General features: G+C 34.8%; 3 protein-coding genes across 5 annotated transcripts; all 3 read left to right on the top strand.

The window, feature by feature from the left end:
- The first annotated feature begins 3,665 nt into the window (after positions 1-3,665).
- Positions 3,666-6,373, top strand: LOC103492651 (F-box/kelch-repeat protein SKIP30-like). Of its 2 annotated transcripts, none has more exons than XM_008453103.3 (2): positions 3,666-3,838; positions 5,093-6,373. In XM_008453103.3, exon 2 carries the CDS (start codon positions 5,166-5,168, stop codon positions 6,192-6,194), a length of 1,029 nt encoding a protein of 342 aa, XP_008451325.1. In that variant the 5' UTR covers positions 3,666-3,838; positions 5,093-5,165; the 3' UTR covers positions 6,195-6,373. The 2 variants fall into 2 exon arrangements, with proteins under 2 accessions (XP_008451325.1, XP_008451326.1); XM_008453104.3 differs by having other exon boundaries at positions 5,118-6,373.
- A 3,217-nt stretch (positions 6,374-9,590) lies between these two features.
- LOC103492652 (uncharacterized) lies at positions 9,591-21,847 on the top strand. 2 transcript variants are annotated; one of them, XM_008453108.3, is made up of 10 exons: positions 9,591-9,817; positions 10,001-10,165; positions 10,392-10,575; positions 19,467-19,523; positions 19,603-19,673; positions 19,799-19,877; positions 19,955-20,014; positions 20,540-20,640; positions 20,765-20,825; positions 21,296-21,847. In XM_008453108.3, the coding sequence occupies exons 1-10, from the start codon at positions 9,684-9,686 to the stop codon at positions 21,677-21,679; spliced, it is 1,296 nt and encodes a 431-aa protein (XP_008451330.1). In that variant the 5' UTR covers positions 9,591-9,683; the 3' UTR covers positions 21,680-21,847. The 2 variants fall into 2 exon arrangements, 1 of the variants encoding a protein (XP_008451330.1); XR_007823260.1 differs by lacking the exons at positions 9,591-9,817; positions 10,001-10,165; positions 19,955-20,014; ... (1 more) ...; positions 20,765-20,825; positions 21,296-21,847 and adding exons at positions 11,260-12,639; positions 12,738-12,813; positions 12,886-12,950; positions 14,114-15,301 and having other exon boundaries at positions 10,428-10,575.
- A 3,328-nt stretch (positions 21,848-25,175) lies between these two features.
- On the top strand, positions 25,176-27,524 carry LOC103503283 (FCS-Like Zinc finger 8-like). The gene is made up of 3 exons (XM_008467421.3): positions 25,176-25,800; positions 25,885-26,659; positions 27,272-27,524. The coding sequence occupies exons 2-3, from the start codon at positions 25,926-25,928 to the stop codon at positions 27,348-27,350; spliced, it is 813 nt and encodes a 270-aa protein (XP_008465643.2). The 5' UTR covers positions 25,176-25,800; positions 25,885-25,925; the 3' UTR covers positions 27,351-27,524.
- Positions 27,525-27,811: the final 287 nt, after the last annotated feature.

Below are 27,811 nucleotides of genomic sequence, written 5' to 3' on the forward strand. Positions count from 1 at the left end.
TATTCTATAAAATGCGAATATTTTACCTATTGGTTGTATTTAAAAAAAAAGCCACACATTAATTAACTTTCACAATTTTTATTACTCTTGAAATTTATTTTAAAATTTCTATCATAATTATTTTTAAATTAGTTAATATAGATAAGGTAGGAGTGAGTATTTAGTAGAAGAATGAGGTTAAAAGTGTAAATTAAATTAAAACAAAACTCAAATCTTGGAAATACAATTATAACATTTTATAATTTAGAGACTAATGCTCTATTTAGAACCTCGAGATCTTAAGAGATTTCAATTCCTAATAGATTTCAAATGAATTTGGTTGTTTGTCATAGAAGATAAATATTTTAAAATCTTAAATGATTTCAAATCATATATCTACTTAAAAAGAACTTTTATAACTAAAATATGTTTACACGATTTCATATAATTTAAAAATAAATTACTTAATTAATTTCATTGTTTTCTAATTTTTAATTAACACATTATAGATAAAGAAAATTACCTTAGCAATTTTAAAGATAAATTGAAATCAAAATGAGTATTTAATAATTAAAAATGTAATATTTTGAATCTTACAAAAGTCCAAAAAAAGAAAATAAAAGACAATAAGTTGGGGGCGGCGGATATTGGCAAACGTGGCTTTCGGCCTCATATTTAGCAAACTTTCTTTTGGTAGTTTTTTGTTTTTCCGTGTATTTTTCCACGTAAGATTACAATTTTAATTTCTTTAACGATAAACTTAAATATTTATAACAAATTTTAAAGTTAGCCATTTTTTAAATATTCATGTCTTTCTCTCTATTTTTTTTAAAAGCGATTTATTTTATTTTTTAAAATTTGGGTAACCAAATCTATTTTTATCTATTTATCATTTTTTTGTTTTTCTCTCTTTTTTATATGTATACATGTCTTTCTTTGTCTTTCTTTTTTTTTTTATTTTTCTTTTTTTTTTCATTCACTGCATGCATGTATTGTCTTTCTTCTTTTCTTTTTTACCTAAAATTTGATGGTGTATAAAAATCTTGAAAAAATTGGTTAGACATTTAAATTATGGTAATCAAAACTAGAAGATTGTCTACAAAGAATATTGAAAAATTAGTTTATACCAAATTTTGAAAAAAAAGTTGTTTAAATTTGGGATAGATAAACGACCAAATCTAAACGATCCTATACCAAATTTTGAAAAAAAAAATCATTTAGATTAGAAGCTTCAAATCTAAACGATCTAGTCAAATTTTGAAAAAAATTCGTTTAGATTTGGGATCTTATAACTCAATTAATTAAATGATCGTCTATGAAAATTAAACGATACAATTGAAAAAATATTTTTTGTATTTTATATGTTGGGCCTCTGGGCCTTTTCCATTTTTTGAATTGTTCTATATAACGTAAATACTTGGTTGTTTTTTATATTTTTGAAAAGACCCCTTGTATTTAATTAGTCCACCAATTATTTACTTCCCTCAACTTTGATATTTGATACATAATGTTGTTACACATAAAAATTCAAACTTTTATTCAATATAATATATCAATTTATTTCAATAAAATATTGATAGACAAAGGTTATATTTTAAATTAAAAATTTATTTGGATAGCTAAGTTTTGTTTATTTTATATTAAAATCCACATGATCTTGTTCCTTATATAAAATTTTTGGGTGGTAAATAAGAATAATATTAGGCCACATTTACCCCAAGTGAAAAAGTAATTTATCAATGATAAATCTAAAAAGTCGGCCCATATAATTACTTTTGTTTCTTTACGTGAATTTTGTGATCGTAACAAGCTATGTGCTCAAAGGAATGGAGGATGTTCAACGTGATTGTATTGAAAATTACATGAAACTCATTACCTTTATCATTGTTGTTACCCTTATAGATATTATTATTGTAACATAATGAAATTATGAATATTGTTTGAAGCCTTGGAATGACGGGTAAAAATAAAATGTGACAAGTTCTTAATTTTAGGTAGTCAAACAAATATTTGGTCTATTAGGATCCATCCATGTATTCATATGATCTTATTTCAATTACACTAATTTTCATCCTGTTCTGGCAAAAAGTAGTCTTGAATATTTATTTAAAATTGCATGACAAAACTGCCTTACGAAACGAACATGCCGTAAAAGAAGGATGTATTTATATGGTAATTTGGTAAAGTAACCGAAAAGGTGGAATTGCTTTAATATATTCCTTAACCATATGGTCTCTAAACCGATAATAAAAAAAACTTTTTCATGACCGACTCATTCTTAAATATTTTATTCTACGTGAAATACCATATTTATCCCTGATTTTAAAATGAGATTGTTTCCTCCTTATCTTAGTTGTTCCCCTTCTTTTTTATTATCTTTATTGTGATCGTATCTCTTATTCTTTCCTTGTCTCTTTTTTTCGTTCTTCATCCCAGCTCTTCTACCATTTTAAAGACTATTTATACGCATGTTCCATCGTCCTCGCATCATGAAATGTATGTTATATTTATCCTTTAATATATGTTCTCATTTATTTGTTCCACTAAGCATGAGTCTAGGGTTTGTTGAGTTTGTCGAGGTGTGCATTGTCTAACTTTTTTTAAATGACCTAACTGTCATAAACGATCACCGATAATTTATTAAGTGATCCCCGACATTTTACCAAGCGATCTCCTACATTTTGCTACAAATTAATCTCACATTTTACTACACGATCTCCCATTGTTTACCGAGTGACCTCCTATAATTGTCGAATTTGTGAAACAATTAATCATTCACACATTTTTGTACGTTTTGGTGGACAAGGGGACATTTTGAAAGCAATTATGTTGGAGGTCATATGAAAGGTCAAAATGTTATAAATGATATAACATGTAGTGAATTAGTGAGTATCTTGTATCAACAATTGAATATCGATCCATGCATATTTGATATACAAGAAAACATACAAACAAACACTAATAACTCCTTGTACAAGTTCATCCAGGTTACATGATATGTAATGGAAAACCCATAAGATTACGTAATCAACTGTGGGGGGAGGTTGCTCAATGAATTTTGGAAGATCAGCGGGAGACCCTATAGTAAAATGTGAGAGGTGACTTAATAGAATATAGGCGATTGTTTAATAACAGTTAGAATTATTAAAAAAATTAGGTGATGTACATTGATGAACTAAATTTAGCAAAACAAAAAAAATCAACATGTACTAGAGGATTGGAGCAACATACCTTCTAGGCACAAGAATATGGAAAATGTGGAGAACGATTGGTGAAATGGTGGTGTAAAGCTATGACGAAGGTCAAAGAAGAGAGACAACAAGAGAACAAGAGATACAAGTGCACAAGTGAGAGACAATAAGATGAAATGGAACAACTGTATATGAAAAACGATATCCATTTAAAATTGAGGGTAGATATGACATTTCACATGACAAACAATAAAGTTTCTAGAAATGTGTCTGCCATATATATATATATATATATATATATATATATATATATATATATTTATTTATTTATTTATTGTATTAAAATTCATCCATGCAACATCCATAAAATCTCATTTTAATTTCACAAATTTTCATTATAATCTTGCCAAATCAGCCTAAATATATATATGAATAAAATTCATGGCAAAACTGCCTACGAAACGAACATGCCCTAAAAGAAGGATGTATTTATATGGTAATTTCAATTTGTAAAATTGACATAAAAAGGTGGAATTGCTTTAGTATTTCCTTATTAACCTAATTGTTCAAGTTGATCATCGTCTCTCTGGATCAGTGTGGACTTCAGATAATTGTTTCTTCTTCCTCAACTATCTCAACCATTTCCCTTCCATGGTTTTGTTTTTCAGGTGAATTCCTAATCACTCTGTTTCTCTTTTTCTCCTTCACTTCATTTTCAAATCATATTTACACCTAAATTACATCCCTCCCACCAAAACCATTATTGTTTATACTTGTTCATTTTTAGTCTTATGGATTACTCATTTTCTGCTTTGAATTTGGAATGTGACTTTACACCACCAACTCGTTAGTTTTTCTAGGTTTGGTTTTGTTTTATGACCTGAATGGATTGTGGGGTTTCCATTGTATCATTTATTTTTGTGTTTATCTTTGTATATTGAAATTTTGAATTATGTCCTGGGCCTTGCCTCAATTGTCTGATAAAGCATTAGATATAATATTTTAAAAATCTATCTTTTAAACTCCAGACTTGCGCCTACGTTGAACTATATGAGGCTTATACATGTACTAATATTCTGGAAATGGATTATATTATGTTATTCCATTTTCTTATTTGCCCATCTAGTGCATGAAAATATTGACACTGTTTTTCTTATTTTGCTTGTCAATTTTGTTAAACACATTGAAGACTTAGAAACTATTTTCTGTTTTTTAGTGCTAAAAGGGGATCAAAGATTTGTGGAGAAGATCTAAAAGACATTCTGTTTACCTTTTTTTTCCCTAATGTATTTGTTGGTTTCTCATAATAGGCTTTTTCAAAACACCGGGAAAGTCCTTGCATGCAATACTCTATTCATCGAAATAATTTATATTTTTGAAGATTTTTTGTTACTATTTTACAGGTTCTAGCTTCTTATACTACGGCCCTTGTTTTTGTAGGCTGGTTTTTTTTTTTTTTTTTTTTTTGTATTTCCATGTATTATTTCATTTTTATTTCAATGAAAGTTGTTATGAAAAGAAAGAAAGAAATAACTTATTAAATGGGCAAAGGTTTCATCTAAAGAAACACAATCTTTTCTCACATGCAAATTAAGGCTTTGTTTGGATTGACGTTTCAGTGCTTATATACTCTTTTTTTTCACTTAAAACTACTTTTGTAACCACTCAGAGATAAATAGAGAGATGACCAATTGTTACAGGGCTTCCTATAATTCACTTAGTTTCATTCTATACACTGAACAAAATAATTATCGGTCATTGGTCGACATCCAGCAATGAAGATTATGCTTACTCTTTATGATATCTTATATAATCTCAGATCCTCCATAATTTATATGTCCTTTTTGAGACTAGAAGAGGATGCTGATTTACTTTTATTCATATCATATTTTTGTATTTTTGTTGATGTTTGGGCTTGCTAGCTAACTAGCTAGCTACTGTGTGGAGATTGGAGACTGATCAGTACGTACAGAAGATAGTCTGGAATTGAAGATCATGTCTAGCCTGATTGAAGGTCTTCCTCGTGACGTTGCCCTTAGATGCCTTGCTTTTGTTCCATTTTACCTCCACCCCACGTTGGAGCAAGTTTGCCGTTCGTGGAGAGATGCCATTTGTAGTGGCGAAATTTATAGAGTTCGACATGAGTGTGGTAAGGCGGAGGATTTGCTATTCGTATGCTGTCATGATGAAGAAAATAAATGGCAGTTTTATGACCCTATTGAAAACTTTTGGGTCACCCTCCCTGAACTTCCAGGGGGAAGAAAGCATTATTTTGGTGTTGTCTCCACTTATCAAAAGCTGTTTATTCTTGGTGGTCTCTTGATAAATCCTATTGATCCATCAGCCGATGAAGATTTTTCATGCAACGAGGTATGGTCTTTTAACCCTATGACTCGAAAATGGTCAATACAAGCACCAATGCACGAGGCACGTTCATTGTTTGCTTGTGGTGTTTTGGATGGAATGATCATTGTTGTAGGTGGCATGAATAAAAAATTCGAAGCAACTCCGAAGGCAGAAATGTATGATCCTGTGAAGGATGTTTGGACTCAATTGCCTGATCTGCCTCGAATCTGTGATTCGGGCATTTGTATGGGAGTAGTAGTTGGAAGAAAAATGCACTTCATATACAAAGGATTGCCCATAGTTCAAACATTTGATACTGTGGAGTGGAAGTGGACAGTTGAGGATTACAATTGGTTTTCCCACATCTGGTTGATGACTGCTGATAGAGATAGAATCTACATCATGAGCCAAGGATATATCTTCCTGCAGATTGGACTAGACAGCAAAGTTGTTATTTCAGCAGATCAGTTTCATCTGAATGATGGGATGGGGATGATTTGTTTCAGAGGAGAACTGTATGTGATTGGAGGAACACTTTACACCGACCACGATTATGAATATCTGTCTGACGTGCATGTTCTTACACTGAGCAGCGATTTCAGAACATGCTGGATTGATATTGCTCCAATGAGTCGAGGATATGGAAGTGTTCTTGGTTGTGCAGCCTTGAGGGTTTAAGATTTATATGCCTTTTTCTTTGTTTCCTAGTGATTTTATGACTCAGTGGGATTTGGTATGTTGTTGTCACTAGAATTGTTATGTATGGTTGCATAGATGGAAAATAACTTGAGGGGGGATGGGAGGCTTGTTTTGGAGGATTTCACTTTGAAAGCAAATTCAGAATTACAAATTAGGTATATTGTTATGCTTTGGAGGGGGTTTTATTTTCTAAAAGCTTCGAGTGTTTTTAAAATTAGGAGCAACAGTACTATAAGCAGTTTGATTGAAGGGTTAACTTAAAGTAAACTGACTAAGTTTTCTTTTTATTATTATTACTATTAATTTCTTTTCTGGATATTTACTTGAAAGAAAAAAAAAAGTTTTCAAAAATTCATTTTTATTTAAACTTTTTTAAATAAAAACTTCAAATAAATATTTAATTAAATATACTTTTATGTTGATTTTCTTTAACATATGATTGATCTGATTGGTCATGAGTGAGTTGGTTGCTTCAAGTGGTTGTTGTTGAAGTTAGTTGCTTGAGATGCTAATGTTGATGGTAATTGTGAGAGGTGGTTAGTATTATCATACAAATTAAGGAGATATCAAACTAAGTGCCATTTTGTTAAAAGTTGATTTTAAGTGGTAGACAAAGATAAAAACTTAGAAAAGTTATCTAAATTTATTTGAATTATTGAATAAATGTACCAATTATATATGATCTTTTCATCCAAAATACATCAATTGAGGTGTATTTTAACAGTTTTTTCTAAATGGATTTTTTTTAACGGTTATTTGGTACTTTTTTTTTTCTATTGTGAAAAAAACAAGTACAAAAGCATTTTAAATAAAATAAAAAAGTTTAATTACAAATTCTTTTGGAGGATACATTTATTTTTTCTTGAATCCAATCCATCCCCTATTTGTATGATCTTATAAGAAATTACCAAGATAAAAATAGTAAGAAGAAACCATGTTAACCACCCATTAGCTTGGATTAGTTTTTAAATTACTTCTTTCTTTATTTCTCAAGAAAGAAACATTTCAAGGTTAATTTTGGAAGAAATATATATTTCATGATTCTTTTTAAGGTTATTTTTAAATAAAGAAATACTCTTTAAGTTCATTTCTCAAGAAAGAAACATTTCAAGGTTAATTTTGGAAGAAACATATATTTCATGATTCTTTTTAAGGTTATTTTTAAATAAAGAAATACTTCATGATTACAAAATTAATTCAGCTATTTTTAAACTTTCTTTCTATCTAATCTATTAACTCTTCCAAATTTTAAGTTTAATTCTTCAACTTTATTACTATTTATTTACTTTACACATAATTAAAAGAAAAATTAAGATAGGGATCTTTTAAAAAATATAACAAAACAGTAAAATATTTACACGGTATAAAACAATTATAAAAACGGAAAAAGCTCACAAACTCGCTATGAAAAATACCAAAATTTGGTACAGATCGTTTAGATTTGTTTTTTCAATTCTATCGTTTCATTTGGTTATTACATGATCGTTTAGATTTGGTTTCACAATCGTTTAGATTTGATTTCACGATCGTTTAGATTTTGTTACAATTTATTTTTTCAATTCTATCGTTTTCGTTCCCAAATCTAAACAGTTTTTTTTTTTTTTTTTAAATTTTGGTATATGATTGTTTAGAGTTTTTTGATTTGGCTATTTGGTTACTTCAAAATTTGGTCTTTAGATTTGATTTTTTTTTTCAAAATTTGGTACATTTTTTCAAGATTTTTTATACACAATATTAATCGAAAAAGAAATCAGATTTGACTACCTAAATCAAACGACGTAAAATAAATAATAAAGATGGAAGAAATAGCAGCTAAAAAAGTGAGTAAATGAGGAAGGCTATAAAAAATCACGTAAAAAGATAGAAAGGTAAACCTGAAATATTTAAAAGATGGTTAACTTTAGTAGTTTGTTATATTTATGAAAATTTTCCAATTAAAATATCAGTTTTAACTTTCCTAAATATAACAAACTAGTAAAATATTTACGGCTCGGGTAAAAAATCCCATAAATTTAGTCATTTTTTAAATATTCTAGATTTGTTCTTTCATCTTTTTCTCGCGAATTTTTTATTGTCTTCCTCTAGACTCTTCATAGGATTTCTTCCATCTTTCTTTTTTTTGTTTTTAGATTTAGGTAACCAAATCTATTTTTTTCTATCGTCTTTCTTGTTTTTCTCTATACGCGTCTTTCTTCTTTTTCTTTTTTTTCATTCTTCCTCTTTCTTCTTTTTCTTTTCATTCACTACATGCATCCTATCATCTTTCTTCTTTTCTTTTTTACGTTTTAGATTAGGTAATCAAATTAAAAAATCTTGAAAAAATTAGTTAGACATTTAAATTAGGGCAACCAAAACTAAAAGATTGTGTATAAAGAATATTGAAAAAAAATCAGTTATACCAAATTTTGAAGAAAAAAAAATAGTTTAGATATGAGACAGCCAAATTTAAACGATTGTATACCAAATTTTGAAGAAAAAAATCGTTTAGATTAAATCTAGATGATGGTGTACCAAATAATAGTCAAATCTAAACGATCGTGTAGCAAATCAGGTTACCAAATATATTACGCACGTTATTGATGAGACATTTTTTGTATTCTACACGGTGGGCCTTTGGAATTTTTTCATTTTTAGAATTGTATAATGTAAATACTTTGCCGCTCTTTTATATTTTTGAAAAGACCCCTGTGTATATTTTAATTATACTTTTAGTTCAACACAAAAGGAGGGACTCATAATCATTTTAAGACTCAAGAAATACACATAAGAACACGATTTCTTCCATGAATTTCAAAACAAAACTAAATAAAAGGTTAAAATTGCAATTTTTTATTATTTAAAAGTTTGAGAGAAAGAATATCTAAAACTATAATAACTAAAATTTGTTACAATAAATATTATTTAAAAGTTTTCGATTAATTACAATAGATATTAATTCAAACTTCCCATTCATTATCGATTTTTGTATTTGACATTTATCATTTTCTTTATTATTTATTATAGTGTTTACTACTTATTTATCAAACTAAAATAATTTACCTGCCAAACACATGTAACTAAAATAATCTATACTAAAACTCAGATTATTATAATTTAGGAGTAAAGTAACTCGTTCTCGTTAGTTTAAATTTAAACATTGAACACTTAACATTTTTTTAATAAATTATTTGATTCAAAATATTTGTGTGAATTGAAATGCTCTCATTTCTCATACTACTCCAAATACTAATATATGATTAGAACACTGTAATATAAATGTAGTTGAGATAATAGATGTAGTTGAGATAATAGGGTGTACCCAAGCTATGTATCTTAAGCAAAACAAAACATTAACCTCATGATGTGTAATGCAAGGGTGTTTTAGTAAATTCATTGTTTGAAATACAAACAATTCCCCCCAATTCTCAGAAAACCCCTAATTTGCACTCCTCCAAAACGCCCTAATTTCACTTTCAATTCACCGGAAGGATGGAAGAAACGCCGGTAGAAGAAGGAGATACCAACAAAGATGTTGAGGTTGCTCCGGCCTTAATTGCACTTCACCCAACCGAGAATTCTGTTGCCGTCGCCGTTGGCTCCGACCTGCGTGTATTCGATCTTGTGTGAGTTTCTTTTCCGGCTCCATTAATTTTATCTTCTAAAAACTTGGATTCATGGTACAATACGATTATATTCACTGTCTTTCTACTAATTTAATTTAAAATTAAAATCGAACTGTACTTGCCATTGTGGCCCTGTTGAATTCCTTTCTCGTTTGTTGATGGGTTGTTTTGAGTTAACTGCAGAGGTAATTGTGCGGTTTTTTTGGTTGATGAATCTGGGGTACCGTATCATAAAGACTCCATTAGAACGATTTGTTATGGTTCGAAAGGGCAGCTTTTTGTGTCTGCTGGTGATGACAAGACTGTTAAGATTTGGTCTACTGAGTCTTGGCGCTGTATTTATAATGTGTAAGTTTTCTTTTTCCTCTTCTGTGCTGCCTCTTTTTTCTGGGCGATTTATTGCGGGGATGTTCATTGACTGTGACTTATATATTGTGCAAATTTTATTGCTTTTTGTTATTATAATGCGTACCGTAGCTTCTGGATTATCTGGAAATTTTGTAACAGAAGCTGCGTGCTTTCTCGATTGGTTTTTCCTTGTGTAATACTGGAATTTTCGCAATACTCCTGACAGGGTTTCTGAAAAACGGGTGAGTGCAGCTGCCATTAGCTCCAATGGTCTGCACGTTTGTTTTGCCGACAAGTTTGGGGTTATCTGGGTTGTGGATCTTGATGGAGGAGTTGATGGAAATCAACCTCTGGTCAGTAAGAAGGCAATGTCATTGCTATCGCATTATTGCAGTATAATAACTAGCTTGGTAAGCAGTTCTCTGTTACCCATCCCGGTTTCTGTATTTAGTCATGTTTTCTTGGCATCTCCAGCAAACTAAGTGAACTATTTTATCTTGATTATTTCAATTTTCGCTATGGTGCATCTGTCACTTTTCTTCTCTCCTGCAATCCATTTCGCTGACTTGTCTTTATGTTTTCTTTCAATGCTTAATACTCTGACTTCTAGAATATTAATCGACATATTCTTATGTAAGGGCCTTCATACTTATATACACAGAGAAATGAACTTCTAACTTATAAATTATAATGTTTGTTTTCATTATTTCCTTCTATATGTTTCGTTTTCAGAGAGACTCAATTTTCCTTTTCTGAGAGTTAAATTGTTAAGGGAGTAATAAAGTTGGGCAGCTCATCGTTGGTCATCTCACTAAGTGGTTTGAGCTTTATCCAATGAATTGCATGGTATTAAAAAAGTTGTGGACTTGGATTAAAAAAAAATTCAATGCGTAGAGAGTGGGCAAGTAAATGACTATTTAAAGAGAGCCTTGATAGTTCTCTTTTGGAAGAAAATTTAGAGGATTGTGATTGGCGTGATCAATTTCACTTATTTGTAAGAAGTAAGGAAGAGCAGTTTATGTGAATAATATTTTCCTTTGCATGAGACTTTCTAGATTGTTTGAAAGCAAATTTATGTGGGGTTATGCATGTAGTGTAAAATATTCCTACACCAAATACCAATATGGGGCAATTGGAGGACATGGGTATCCAAACACCATCGTATATTTCATTGCGAGAAGGTTTGCAACGTAAAAGATCCAAAGGAAAAATAAATGAGATATCTTTATATGGCTTACAAGGGGATTGGTTCTTCTAGAGGAGGAATGCGTCCTTGTTGGTTCATTGCTAGTGGGGTGGGGCATTTGCTGCAAAGTAGCTTCAAAGGACCATCGCCCTTTCTTGATTTATGGTCAGGTTGCATATATAAAGCTTCATCGCCAACAATGTGGTGAGGTTATTTTGAAGTTACATTGAAATTTTACATTTCAACGTTGAAGGACTGATTTCTACGTGGAGAGCTAGGGCTTTGATGCTCCTTGATACATATGACACATAACTGGAGGATATTATGTTACAGAGTTGTTTATGGGTGCAGGGTATCAGGAGGTTCACATATATATAGTTCTTGTTTGTACGTACATATTAACTTTCCTTTTTGTGAAATTTCCTTTTTCTATTCTGTAACGTCCCAACAAACTCGTTTTTGTTCATTTTACTATTAATATTTATGTATGGTCTTGGAAAATTCAAATTATTGGGAGAACCTTATCATTTTGAATTTTCCGGTTTATTAAAGTTGGGATTTTCCATTTTTTTTTGTTATTAAGTATTTTTCTATTATTTTACTTATTTTAGTATTTAGAAATTATTTAGTGAATTATTGCTAATTGAAAGGAGGGTTAGTTGATTTTGGTGAGATTTGGAGAGAGAGAGGAGATGGTTGGTTTGGGTTATTTAAAGGAAAAGAAAAAGAGATATTGTTTTATAAAAGCCTTGGGTCTCGTGCGTAAAGAAGAAGAGATAAATCAAAGAAAGAAAGAGGGGAAAAGAAAAGAGAAAAAGGGAGAAAAAAAAATAATAATAAAACCCTAGCCGCCGCACGCCGCCGCGAACCCGAGCCGCCAAGCCTTCCCCTCTCTGTTCAGCAGCGCAGCCGAGTCTACAGTCCACCCGAGCCATCGTCGAACTTCCAGCCGCGTCGGGAGCCAGCGCCTCATGCGCAAAGATTCGACCTGGCCGAAACCCCGCTCCGCGACCCAAACCGACGCGTGCCTCCGACCCGAAGCCCGGCCCGCGCCGCGCGCCTCCGACCCGGAACTCGAGCCGCGTGCACCCGTGAGCCGAGCAGCGCCCGCGTGCGAGCCGCACGTGCGTAGCCTCTGTGCTGAGCCGAGCCGCGCCTGTCTGCACCACGAGTCGCGCCTGTCTGCGCCGCGAGCCGAGCCGGTCTTCAACCTCCAAGCCGAGCCGGTCCCTGTCCTTTTTCCAGCCGAGCCGCCAAGACTAATTTGGCTCCTCCCATCCAATTTTTGGTAATTAAATTAATTATTTTGGCATTACCCAGTAAGACTCAATGTATTTGGACACTAAATAATTTAATTTGGAATTAAATTAAATTATTTTCCTTAAGGGACGTCTTGGACCAAGTAACTGCTGCAGCGTGGGATTTCTTCAGTAGGGGCTTAGCATTGCAACCTCTTTCTAGGGTAAGTCATTTCACTGAGTTTTGAACCGTTAGTTGTTGGTGACTTAATTACGAATTTTGGCGTATTAAACAGTTAGGACCTTGTTGCTTGGAAAGCACACTTGCCTCGCGATCAGAACTCGCCAAGTAAATCTCCAGGTAAAAGAATTCTACTACTAGCTCCATGTTTAGAATTATGAGGTCACGTATACCTTCAATTGTGCATGTTGGGGACTAGGCTGTACGATGCATGAAATTAATGATAGTATGATGCGATTGATGATATGGTTATATTATAGCATGATGTGGTGATGACGAGAACTGTTATGACTGTACGACGGATGTTGAGATAGAGAGTGAAATGATGATTAATCTGTTGTGATTATATGATGATGCCGTGTGTATGTATGCTGTGATTAGGGTACCTGTTAGCTTAACCTATTAGAGTCATACCTGCATGGGTGTCCTTCGGGATCACCACCTATTTAGGACTGTGTGGTCCGACGGGACACCAGTCTAGCATGGATATAGATATGACTCGAGTGACTTGACGGGGTCCTCGCATCCCGATTGTCCTAGGTGTCCCCCGGGACACCGAAGACCAGAGTTACGTTCCTACGGGAGCGCATGTTGCACGTGTTCAGGAACGTGCCAGAGATTGGGTACCAGTTACAGGACTCTGATAGGAAGTTAACAGGCACCTAGTGGGACTAGTAGTGGGTCCCTTACTGAGTATTTTGTACTCACTCTTTTCATGTCACGTTTTCAGGTAGAGGACGAGGTAAGGGCAAAGGCAAGCTGGCGAGCGACCAGAAGTGACCGTGGCGAGCCATAGGGATTTCTGCTTCTGCTCATTCTTGTTTTTCGACTTTAGTACCCGAGTTTGAGTATTTTTCACTATTTACCATTTTTTTTAAAAGTAGATAGGGCCCGAGTAGGACTTTAGAACGAAATATCATTTTTGCATGTTACTTCGATTGGATGTTCATAAATAAATTTCTCGAACCTTATGCGTTTTTACTAAATTTTATGACTTAAACCACTTGTTCTACATTTAGTAATGACTTCGACTCAGTATAAGGAGTTGGGTTGTTACAGTTGGTATCAGAGCACAATGTTTTAGGTTCTGTAGACTGACCTACGATGTAAGTCATTGTTTTGTTTTGGTTTTACTTCACCCTATGGCTATACGGTCCTTCGGCACTCGCCAGGTATGTCTAAAGCCTTGCTAATGTTAAGATTACAATTTTGCCTGAATAGACTAGACCTAGAGATAGGTGTGTTAAGTCCTTGTGGTGAAAAGTTTTGTTGGTGAATTTTAGGGAGAATGCCGCCACGTAGAGGTGCACGCCGAGGAGGTGGTAGGGGAGGCAGAAGAGCCGGTCGTGGCCAGCCGGAGGCGCAACCTGCTGTGCCGGCGGTCGACCCTAACGCACCGGTCACCCAGGCGGATCTCGCCGCGATGGAGCAGCGTTATCAGGACATGCTGCAAGCTTCTTTGGCGCCTTTCCTCGCCGCCCAGCAGAACCAGGCCGCCCCTGTTCAGGCCCAGACCGTCGTTCCTCCAGCCCCTGAGGAAGCTCAACCCGTACCAGTTCAACTGTCGGTCGAGGCTAAACACTTACGGAACTTTAGGAAGTATAATCCTAAGACCTTCGATGGATCCATGGACAACCCCACAAGGGCCCAAATGTGGTTGACGTCAATAGAGACTATCTTCCGATACATGAAGTGCCCAGAAGACCAGAAGGTGCAGTGTGCAGTCTTCTTCTTAGAGGATAGGGGCACCGCCTGGTGGGAGACTGCTGAGAGAATGCTGGGGGGCGACGTCAGCAAGATAACTTGGGAGCAGTTCAAGGAGAACTTCTATGCTAAGTTCTTCTCTGCCAACGTGAAGCACGCTAAGCTGCAAGAGTTCCTAAACTTGGAGCAAGGCGATATGACTGTGGAGCAGTACGACGCCGAGTTTGACATGCTGTCCCGTTTTGCTCCCGATGTGGTAAGGGATGAGGCTGCCAGGACGGAGAAATTCGTTAGAGGACTCAGGCTAGACCTTCAGGGCATTGTCCGAGCTCTTCGGCCAGCCACTCATGCTGATGCACTACGTATAGCACTGGATTTGAGCCTGCATGAGAGAGCTGATTTGTCTAAGGCTACCGGCAGAGGGTCAGCCTTGGGACAGAAGAGAAAGGTGGAGACGCAGCCTGACGTAATACCGCAGCGAACTCTGAGGTCAGGAGGTGTCTTTCAGAGACACCGACGGGAGCTTGCAGCAGCCGGGAGGACTCTGAGAGAGCTACCCGCTTGTACTACCTGTGGGAGAGTCCACGGAGGTCGTTGCTTGGCTGGAAGTGGAGTCTGCTTCAGGTGCAGACAGCCGGGGCACACTGCTGACGCGTGTCCTCGGAAACCCTTTGAGACGACACCGCCCCAGCCTTCTGCTTCCCAGCAGGGGAGAGTTTTTGCCACTACCCGGCAGGAGGCCGAGCGAGCTGGTACCGTGGTGACAGGTACGCTCCCAATTTTGGGGCATTATGCTTTTGTACTATTTGACTCTGGGTCATCCCACTCGTTTATATCCTCTGTTTTCGTTCAGCATGTGGGTTTGGAGGTAGAACCTTTGGGTAGTGTTTTGTCTGTTTCTACTCCATCTGGGGAGGTCCTGTTGTCCAAAGAAAAAATAAAGGCATGTCGGGTAGAGATAGCGAATCATATGTTAGACGTGACCTTACTAGTGTTAGACATGTAGGATTTTGACGTGATTTTAGGCATGGATTGGCTGTCAGCTAACCATGCAAGTATAGACTGTTTTGGTAAGGAAGTTGTCTTTAACCCTCCCTCCGGGACTAGTTTCAAATTTAGGGGGGCAGGCATGGTATGTATACCCGAGGTCATCTCAGCCATGAAGGCTAGTAAACTACTCAGCCAGGGTACTTGGGGCATCTTGGCAAGCGTAGTAGATATTAGAGAGCCAGAAGTTTCCCTATCTTCCGAACCAATGGTAAGGGAGTACCCTGATGTTTTCCCCGACGAACTCCCAGGACTTCCGCCTCCCAGGGAGGTAGACTTCGCCATCGAGTTAGAGCCGGGCACTGCCCCTATCTCGAGGGCCCCTTACAGAATGGCTCCAGCCGAGCTAAAAGAGTTGAAGGTCCAGTTACAGGAGTTGCTGGACAAGGGTTTCATCCGGCCCAGTGTGTCACCTTGGGGAGCCCCAGTGTTGTTCGTGAAGAAGAAGGATGGGTCGATGCGCCTTTGTATTGACTACCGAGAGCTGAACAAGGTGACAGTTAAAAACCGCTACCCCTTGCCCAGGATTGATGACTTGTTCGATCAGTTGCAGGGAGCCACTGTCTTTTCCAAGATCGACCTGCGGTCAGGCTATCACCAGTTGAGGATTAGGGACGGTGACATTCCCAAGACGGCCTTTCGTTCGAGGTACGGACATTACGAGTTCGTTGTGATGTCTTTCGGCTTGACTAACGCTCCTGCAGTGTTCATGGATTTGATGAACAGGGTGTTTAAGGACTTTCTAGACTCGTTCGTCATAGTCTTCATTGATGACATCTTGATTTACTCTAAAACTGAGGCTGAGCACGAGGAGCACCTGCACCAGGTTTTGGAGACTCTTCGAGCCAACAAGTTGTATGCCAAGTTCTCCAAGTGTGAATTCTGGTTAAGGAAGGTGACGTTCCTTGGCCACGTGGTTTCCAGCGAGGGAGTTTCTGTGGATCCAGCAAAGATTGAAGCGGTGACCAACTGGCCTCGACCGTCCACAGTTAGTGAAATTCGAAGTTTTCTGGGCTTGGCAGGTTACTACAGGAGGTTCGTGGAAGACTTCTCACGTATAGCCAGCCCGTTGACCCAGTTGACCAGGAAGGGAACCCCTTTTGTCTGGAGCCCAGCATGCGAGAGTAGCTTTCAGGAGCTCAAGCAGAAGCTGGTGACTGCACCAGTCCTGACAGTGTCTGATGGGTCGGGAAGCTTTGTGATCTATAGTGATGCCTCCAAGAAAGGACTGGGCTGTGTTCTGATGCAGCAAGGTAAGGTAGTTGCTTATGCCTCCCGTCAGTTGAAGAGTCATGAGCAGAACTACCCTACCCACGACTTAGAGCTGGCAGCTGTAGTCTTTGCACTGAAGATATGGAGGCACTACCTGTACGGTGAGAAGATACAGATTTACACTGACCACAAGAGCTTGAAGTACTTCTCACCCAGAAGGAGTTGAACATGAGGCAGGGGAGGTGGCTCGAGTTGGTGAAAGACTACGACTGCGAGATTCTGTACCACCCAGGTAAAGCAAATGTAGTGGCTGACGCGCTGAGTAGGAAGGTTGCACATTCAGCAGCGTTGATCACCAAGCAAACCCCCTTACTCAGAGATTTTGAGAGAGCCGAGATTGCAGTCTCAGTAGGAGAGGTTACCTCACAGTTGGCTCAGTTGTCAGTTCAGCCAACCTTAAGGCAAAAGACTATCGCTGCTCAGCTGAATGATCCTTACTTGGTCGAGAAGCGTCGTTTGGTAGAGACAGGGCAAGGTGAGGACTTCTCCATATCCTCTGACGATGGTCTTATGTTCGAGGGACGCCTGTGTGTGCCGGAAGACAGCGCCGTCAAGACAGAACTTTTGACTGAGGCTCACAGTTCTCCATTTACCATGCACCCTGGAAGTACGAAGATGTACCAGGACTTGAGGAGTGTCTACTGGTGGAGGAACATGAAGAGGGAAGTGGCAGACTTTGTCAGTAGGTGCTTGGTGTGCCAGCAGGTGAAGGCACCTAGACAGCGTCCAACCGGGTTGTTACAACCCTTGAGTGTGCCAGGGTGGAAGTGGGAGAGTATGTCGATGGATTTTATTACGGGACTGCCCAAGACCCTAAAGGGCTATACAGTGATCTGGGTTGTGGTCGACAGACTCACGAAGTCGGCCCATTTCGTGCCAGGGAAATCCACTTACATTGCCAGTAAGTGGGGGCAGTTATATATGACAGAGATTGTGAGACTACATGGAGTACCCGTATTCATCATTTCAGACAGAGACGCTCGTTTCACATCGAAGTTCTGGAAAGGACTTCAACTTGCTTTAGGTACGAGGTTAGACTTCAGCACGACATTCCACCCTCAGACTGATGGTCAGACAGAGAGATTGAACCAGATTTTGGAAGACATGCTGCGGGCCTGCGTGCTAGAGTTTTCAGGAAGTTGGGACTCTCATCTGCATCTGATGGAGTTTGCCTATAATAACAGCTACCAGGCTACTATCAGTATGACACCATTTGAGGCTCTGTATGGCAAGTGCTGTAGATCTCCTGTCTGCTGGGGCGAGGTTGGAGAGCAAGGGATGCTAGGCCCCGAGTTAGTGCAGACTACCAATGCAGCCATACAGAAGATCCGAGCTCGTATGCTGACAGCACAGAGCAGACAGAAGAGTTATGCTGATGTACGACGTAAGGATCTCGAGTTTGAAGTGGGAGACATGGTCTTTCTGAAGGTAGCACCTATGAAGGGTGTTTTGAGGTTCGTGAAGAAGGGGAAGCTGAGTTCACGCTTCGTAGGGCCGTTTGAGATACTGGAGCGGATTGGCCCCGTGGCTTATCGCTTGGCGCTACCCCCATCTTTTTCTGCAGTGCATGACGTATTCCATGTCTCCATGCTGAGGAGGTATGTCGCAGACCCGACGCATGTGGTGGACTTCGAGCCACTGCAGGTCAGCGAGAACTTGAGCTATGAGGAGCCGCCTGTCGAGGTCTTGGCAAGGGAGGTCAAGAAGCTTCGTAGTCGAGAGATTCCACTGGTCAAAGTCCTTTGGCAGAACCATGGAGTGGAAGAGGCCACGTGGGAGAAAGAAGAGGACATGAGAGCTCAGTACCCCGAGCTGTTCGAGGATTAGAACTTTCGAGGACGAAAGTTTTCTAAGGAAGGGAGTATGTAACGCCCCAACAAACTCGTTTTTGTTCATTTTACTATTAATATTTATGTATGGTCTTGGAAAATTCAAATTATTGGAAGAATCTTATCATTTTGAATTTTCCGGTTTATTAAAGTTGGGATTTTCCATTTTTTTTTTAAAAGTAGATAGGACCCGAGTAGGACTTTAGAACGAAATATCATTTTTGCATGTTACTTCGATTGGATGTTCATAAATAAATTTCTCGAACCTTATGCGTTTTTACTAAATTTTATGACTTAAACCACTTGTTCTACATTTAGTAATGACTTCGACTCAGTATAAGGAGCTGGGTTGTTACATATTCAAAAGCCAAAAAACTAAAGTGTGATGAGGTTTTTGATAGAACTCTATCTTGGTATGGATCTTTTATTTATTTGCCAACAGTGTTACAAACAGCATTGATATGGAATCAATTCAAGAAGACTCTCTTGTTGATCTTTCTCTCAAGAATCAACAACTAACTTCATACAAAATGACTGATATTTTTCCCGCCTAACCACCTACTATTTATACTAGTAACTAACCGACTTAACTAACCATGCTTATTGCACATGCTCTTTATTCTTCCTTCTACTATAGACATATCTAATGGGAGGTCTAACAGTTTTTTCATACGATGCTATCATGCTATGAGATATTTATAAGGGCGGGAAATGTTCCTGCTATTTTTCTGTTTGTACGGTTTTCGTGCAATTACACTCATAAATAATGTCTTTATTTTTGCAGAAATTCTCACTGGATGGCCGGTTCTTAGTCAGTGCAGACCGTGATTTCAAAATTCGGGTAATCGTACTCTATCATGAATTATGACAGGAACTCATTGAAGTTCGGGTTTTTGAAAATGGTGTTGCTTTTGTTGAAGGTTACAACGTTTCCCACAAAACCTGTGAATGAAGCTCATGAGATTCAAAGTTTTTGTCTTGGCCATACTGAGTGAGTTTCCACGATCTAATTCTAATATTATTACAAGATAGAGGTGGATGGTCAGTAGTGGTGGCAATTTTAAGTGGCATTTCCTTGATTTTGATTCATATGTTTATTCCATGTGCCTTTTCAAGTTTCGTATCCTGCATAGCCTTCATTTCCAACCTGGAGTGCTCACATGGCTTTCTCATCTCTGGAAGTGGTGATTCAACTGTAAGACAGTCTTATATGAACTCCTAATTTGCTTGGTGCAATATGTGAAATATAATCATATTTTGTGGCCTCCTCAGGTACGCTTGTGGGATATTCTCTGTGGATCACTCCTTGACACTTGCGACATTGGAGATAAGGTGTTTCCGTTGTCATGAGCTTATTCTGAACCTTCAACTCTCACTTCAATAGTTTTTTAAAATTGGATTTGATGAATTCGACATTGAATAATACTAGATTTCTCTGAGAGTTATTACCTTGATTGAGAAGATTCTTGTTAACTTAGGGCCCATTTGGATTGACTTGAGGAAGAAAAATGTTTTTAAAAAAACTCATTTTCAGTTAAACTCTTTTGATAAAAATTATTTAAAACACGCTTCAAAAGCTATTTTGAGTGATGTCAAACATTCAGTTGTTTTCTTAGATGATTTATTTTTTAAAATTAAGCACTTGAAAATGTATTCCAAACGGACTCTTAAACAAGAGATTATTGTATTCTATGTTAAGATTGGGGTGAAATATCTTTGGATTGTTTGGGTTTTCTCTCTTCCGTGACTGTCACTAGAAGAGTTAACTAAAGTGTGCATCCTTCTCTTTTGTGCCTTTGTTGTATGGTTTTTGACTTCCTTGTTCACAACTTGATTTTTCTCACCAAATTACTGAAGGTAGAACTATTAGATTCCAAAGAAAGAGAGGGGTGCCATTCAGCTGTCACAAGTCTCTGCACGATAGCCGATGGTGCCCTTGTTGCAGTGGCGGTTCAAAGGCAATCTTCCCCCTCTATGCTCTTTTTTCTTCTTTGGTGGAGTCTACCATTGAACTTCTGTCCTAATTAACATTATCTACCGTTGAATTTCTGTCCTAATTAACCTTATTATTTTTCTTTGTAGCCTGCATGGAATCATTCTGCTGAACTGTGACCTGTCAAATCATACTCTATCGGTAGTCAAGGTAACTCATGGGAAGCGGGGCAATCTTTATACTTATTGTGACTGGGGGCTCTCCAGATTAATATTTTACGAACTTGTGGATGATCTACACTGATGAAATTTTTTGCCCTTTCCCCTCCCTAAAGACTTCTTTTGGAGGGGGGTTGCCCGAGTAGTTGGGGGAGTGGAAGTGGAACTCCACTCCTTGAGTAGTTGGGGGAGTGGAAGTGGAACTCCACTCCTTGTTTGGTTCAAGGAGTTCATGGGCCTGATGACTACAAAACATTAGTTTTATCTTTTATTAATTTCTTATACTGTCAGACTCCAAAACTTCTCAAACTCTTTGGATTTCATGAATTCCACGCCTTGTCTCAAGCATCTTCTTGATGTTTGTGAGCCTTTGAGTCTAGTGACGGGCACATGGCATAATTTATTTAGTCTCCATGTTTCCAGATGAAATTGATTTGTTACAATTTTGATATTTCATTTCAGGTGGTTTCTATAAGTGAGGAGACATTCATTCCTACTAGCCTATCGACCAGTTGCTCGACTGGGTATCTATGGATGGTAACGGGTGTATCCAGTTTGCACAATTTGGGGCACTCCTCTCTAGCCCGTGTTAAGGTCATGAGTGGTTTCAACAAGGACAATTACACTGCAAATGACGTATCTGTAGTAGAAGATGATGCAATACCTGGGGAAACAAAGCTACTCGAAAAATTGCAGGGAGGTGTAACATTCGACGATAAAGTGTTCTTGGCAGCTGCTGAAGCTGTCAAAACTGCAATGAGTAATTTGTTGACTAAGAAACAATACTCCATGGAGAAGCGCGACTTCAGAAAGAGAACAAGAAATGATAGGAAGCTTAAACAATGATATGAGTATTCATTAGTGTTCACATCAACAACAGCCATCCCGTTTCATGTAAAATTTGCTCTTTATTCACCTTTTTTGGCTTAACAGAAGCCTTTTAGTTCTTAGATTATATTGTGATAATGTTTTTTAATTTATTCTTCAAAAGTGACTTGACGTGCTTTAGCCGCAGTTTTCTTTGTCAAAGCCATATCAGTAATACCCAATAGGAAATTAGAAATTAAGTTTAATTTTGAAGGAGATTTTGTTCAATTACCAAAATAGCCCTCAGTGGATGAAAACTATTTTCTTTTTCTTTTTTGTTAAATAATAAATTTAGGGGACTTGAACCTCAGCTTGCAAAAGGACACCAATTTGAAGGGGGCAGGTAAGCAATAATTAACAAAAAATTTTGTAATGATTTAGAGCAATTAATTATGGAGTTTAGTTGGATTTGAAATTCCATCTACATCAAATGTCAATAATTGAGTAAATATTAAAACATAAGAGTAGGTGAAATTGAATGAGAAAAGGACAAGCAAGCAATCTTCATTTTGTTTATTTATACTTTCTCTAATAATTAATAACACCCATATCTCTTCACGTAACACCAAACTGCACTCCCCATTTACGTGGTCATCTTATATTTTGCTAGTAATGGTAGATGGTTGGATCTTCTATCCGTATAATTTTTGTACTAGAAAATATTTCACTATAACAATTAAAATTTAACATGATTGCCAATGTATTATGACCAATGAAAATCGCGAAGAATATTGTGAAGACGGGTCACTTAATCATTATATTAAATTTAATTAATAAACACAAACAGATCTGACTAAGTGGAACTTAATAATAAAAATATTAAAATTTAGGGTTAAAATTAAGATTTTATAATAATTAAAAACTGAAAATTTTTCATCAATATAACTAATCGTAAGTTCATGTAACAAAATGAAAAATTTCATATAGGTGCTCATTTTCTTTTTAAATGTTTCAAGTTTGTCGTTCGTTTTCATCATCTTTCTTTAAAATATCTATCTATATATATATATATTTTTAAACTATTGTTTGATTGTTTAATATTGTATAGTAAATATAAATGATCTTGAAAAAAACGTCAGCTAACAAGGAATTAAAAAGAAAACTCAAATCTATACAAAAAAATAATCTTGGAAAAAATTCGTTTAGTCAAACATAAAAATAGTGGGCAAAAAATCTTGAAAAAAATTTGTATATATTTAGCTACCCAAATCTAAACTACCAAATTTAAACAATGATCATGTACCAAATTAAATGAGTACAAAGAATTAAAAAAAATCATGTTACTAAATATATTATGCGACGACATGATTAATAAGACATTTTTTATATTTTGTATCATAGATTTATAGAGTTCTTTCGTTTTTAAAATTGTTTTACGCAATGTAAATACTACCGGACGCAAAACTCTAAAAAATGAAAAGAAGTGTGGGGGTAAAATTGAAATTAAGAAAGGATGATTCTTAGAAAAAGAAGAAAAGGAATGGGAATTATGTAAACCTATAAGTGCGTGCCTTTCATTCATCTCTGCGTTTCAGTGTTTTGCACGAGCTCTGTCAGAAACTCACAACTTCTTATGTTTACTTCTAAGATTTCAACATTATTATTCATTTCTTTTTCTTATTTTATTTATTTTTCCTTTTATATAAATATATATAGAACTATTTGTTATAATTTTTTAAAAACATATTTGTAAGTTGGGATAAAAATCAAACAATATATTATTCATATATCGTCAAAGTGACATGTTTATCAGAGATAATGGATGTGACGGTTGTTTTCATGAAAAAGGGGTCGATGTTACTGATATATCGGCAAAATATTATAGGTATATCTTTTAACAAATATTATTCATCGAGAAATTTACATATATAGATATATCAAAAAATGAGGTAGAAACATCGCTAAATATCATGGATATATCGACTAAGTATCGTGAAAATTATACGGATTTTAAGCAATATACTTTGTTTGATATGCCATTTTATTAATCCTTCTTTAAAATCTATCATTGTATATATTTTTTCTCCAAACATCAACATATTTCAAATTTATTAAATTGAAGACTTACCTTTATTAGATTCCAAAATTCAGATAAAATATCAATATATTCCAAAATCATTATTACCTTTGATTTCCAAAATTGCAATTTCTAATCCAAGAATTACTGTTATTAAATTGAATTTTAAAAAATAATATTTACCATGACTTGAGAACAAAATATTGTTACTACTCCATAAATTACGCTAATGCTTAGTATCTCCTATATCATCTCTTACTGTTGAATTTTGTATTTAACTTTCATTTTGTATGATCTAATCATTTAATATATAATAATTTTTATTGTTTTCACTATTATCTATAATTTTATTAAATTAAAGTTATAGTTTATTACTTCAGCAAATTTGTTTTAAGATTTCATTGAAAAATTTATAATATTTCTACAAATTTCTGTAATATTCATCATTTTTCTTTGAATATCTATTAATATCTTATAAATAATCGTTGATAAACTTATAATGATAACGGTATTTTGATCATTGGTTGGTTTTGTATTTATTAGATTGGATTCATTACTATTTTTCAATATATCAAGATTCATTTGGTGTCAAAATTAAAAGGGTAATTATATAATTTTAAAGTTAAGAAATGTATTAAATTCAAAATTATAGGTTTAGAGATGAATCCATTATAAAAAAGTAATATATATATATATATATATATATATATATATATATATGTATATAACTTTGTTATATATATATATATATATATATATAACTTTGTTATGTGTTTAGTAGAACTTTATTTTATAATATTCAAACAATAATCCAAGTTTGTTTGTTGTATTGGAACAATGAGATAAAGCAACATAGCATAGCAATATAATCTAAATTTTAGAAATTAATTAAAAAGTTAAAAGTTAAAAAGCAAATATTGTAATTTTAAAAAAGTATAGAGATGTGTTTGGAAAATAGAAAAATTGAGGGGGGCGATTTTTTATAATTTGAACAAATATATTTAGATATGTCCCCACCAAAAGATGGACTAATCTAAAAAGTGAGAGAGTGAGGACAACACTTCACGTGATATAAGCATGAGAATAAACTCTCACACTACTGCTACACGACAAAAACCCCCAACATATATTACAAACATCAAATTACTTCTTAAAATTCGAACTACAAACCTCTTGATCCGATCACGATTACATTTATATGTCAAATGAATTATGTTTTGACAAATTATCAAATTCATTAACTTGATTAACAATCACAGTTTCACAAGTTCTAAAATAGGCAGTGAGTTTCAAAAAGTTAGAGAATAAAATGAACAATATACGGTTAACCTTAGCAACAAAGATAAGATTGGTTAGTGAGTTTTTTTTTTTTGTTTTGATTTGGTTTGTTTTGGTTTCCGGGTCATTGAGATATTATATAAATAGATTAATAACCAAGTCAGAAAGTAATTAATTAAAAGAAAAGAAGTTAGAGAAAGAGAGAGAGAGAGAGAGAGTGGGATGAAAGAAAAGAGATAAGGTTTGTTTTTAAATTTGAATTAGTCTTAATAATTCCACTAATTATATCAAATTAATTACCCAACTTTTGGAGTGAAAAAAGGAGCCATTTTTGGAGTTGTCTTTTTTTTTGTGGGACTGTCTCTTCTCTTCTTTTATTTATTTCACTCTAAATCCACTTCTTTTTTGGTGTCCTTTCTCTTTTCTCCCATTTTCAACTCTTCTTTTCTTCTTCTTCTTCTTCTTCTTCTTCTTCTTCTTCTTCTTCTTCTTCTTGCAAAATATAATTCTCAAAAAAAAAAAAAAAGAAAAAGAAAAAAAAAGTAAAACTCTGTTTACTTTCTCAATTAATTTCCATGTCCATCATTCTAAGGCTTCCACACACCGTTGGATTGGTTTTGATCAACGGTGGTAAATAGTTCTCTCTTGTTCTTTTTCTTCTACCTCTTTACCTAAAACAGCCATGGAAGCCACTGAAGTTTAATTCAATATCCACTTTTTTAAAAAAGATTTTCTTCTGAAAAAAAATACAAAATTAATTGCCCACTTCCCATATCCAAAACCCAGAAAGCTTGGACTTTTTCAGGTATTTTCTACTGATTTTTTTCTGGGTTTGGTTTTGTTTAATTTATTATGAGATCTAATTTTTTTTTTTAATTTTTTTTTTCAGGTGGAAGAATTTTGAAAAATAGGGGGGAAAAGAAAAGGAAGATGTTGAGGAATAGATCTAGAGCTGTAAGTGGAAAACAAGCATTAATGGCTGATAGTCAAATCTCAAGATTTTCTTCTTATTCATATACAAAACCACTTGAAAATTCCTTGTTTGGATCACCAAAATACAAAGCTTTTTCACCAACGAAACAAGCAATTGATGATCATACTTCTGTTATTAGCCCAACTTCTGTTCTTGATTCCAACAATAAATCCTTTTTCTCTTTACAAAATCCCTTCATCAAATTACCAAATCCCAAAGTTATTGCCAAAACTACCAAAATTTCCCAAGAAATAATTTCAGGCCCAAAAAAGCCCATTGGGCTTGCTTTGATTGAGGACAAAAATGATGATTCCAAGCCCACCAAGAGTGTGATTTTTAGTGCTAAACTTCGTTTACAAATCCCTCCACCGGATTCCACAGTGGACGGCGGCGGTAATCATAATAATAATAATAATGATAATATTGGGACGTTGATGACAGTGAAGGAGATGGAGGTTTGTGAAGAGTATACTTGTGTTAAAAGACATGGGCCTAATGCTAAAATCACTCATATTTTTGATAATTTTGTGGTTAAAACCTTGGTTGATGATTATTGTCATTATGGTTCTTCTTGTAATTTTTCTATGGCGGATCGGAGAAAGAAGAAGAAGATGAACAACAATGACTTTCTTAGATTTTGTTATACTTGCAAGAATGATCTTCAACTCACCAATGATATCTATATTTACAGGTAAATATACAAAACTTATATATTTCGTTTCTTATTTTTGTTTTTATTTGATAGATCTTAGAAAATATAGAAGATTAAAGTTGTACGAAGAAAAGTATTGTAATTAAAAATGATGAAAAATTAGTATAATTTTAAATCGACCATTACCATTTTTTCAGTAAAAAGTACAATTGTGTTGAGTAGTAGTATATTATTTTGTTTTATTTTACTTCCTTTGCACATGGAAATAAATTCTACATAACATATATTTAAATTTTAATTTATTGTTTTTATATTTATTAGGAAATTTATAGGTAAAATTAGATATAATAATACAAGTTAAATAATAAAATCTAGATTTTTTTTCTAGATGAGAAACTAAAAATGTTAGCTTATATATATGAAAAAATTAATGTTATATATGTATGATAGTTGAATTTGAGTCATAGAAGATAATTTTACCATTAAATTAATTGTTAGTATTGATATAGTTTCAATTTTATATATATATATATATATATTATAAAGAAAAAAGAATGGATTTATTTTTACCGATTATCGTTACGAACAGAAATTTTTTGTGGCTATGAATTATAAAATATTTATCCCGCAATTGTTGTTGTGAATTTGCAGAGGTGAAAAAGGTTTTTGTAGCCATGAATGTCGCAACCAAGAAATGCTTTTGGATGAAGAAGATGAAGATTCATCTTGATTATAATCATTTTTCTTCTTCCATTATATTTTCACAAAATTCATGATTTTTTTTTCTTTTTTGGGTTTTGTTTGTTTTTTTTTCCTCTCATGCAGATAGAGATAAAGAGAGAGAGGTGTTTGTAGAGAGAGAGATAAATTATGGTTAGAAAAATATGTTCAATATTTTGACTAATATGATTGCTTGCTTTGGCTCTTTTACTAAAAAAAATATTTGAGTTATTTATTATTTTCTAAATAGTATTTGATAATGTGGAATTGAAAGCAAGCCTAACTTTTGTCTACTTTCACTTTAATGATTATATGTATGTATATATATATATATATATATATATATATATATATATATATATATATATATATATATATATTACACCTTTTGGGACCATTTGTATTTTTATTACATTGGGGGAATAAGATTCCTATTTTTCATATCTTGATGACTTATCCTTTCCTTTTGTC

Source organism: Cucumis melo, chromosome 1, assembly GCF_025177605.1.
Source record: "Cucumis melo cultivar AY chromosome 1, USDA_Cmelo_AY_1.0, whole genome shotgun sequence".
Classification (NCBI taxonomy): domain Eukaryota; kingdom Viridiplantae; phylum Streptophyta; class Magnoliopsida; order Cucurbitales; family Cucurbitaceae; genus Cucumis; species Cucumis melo.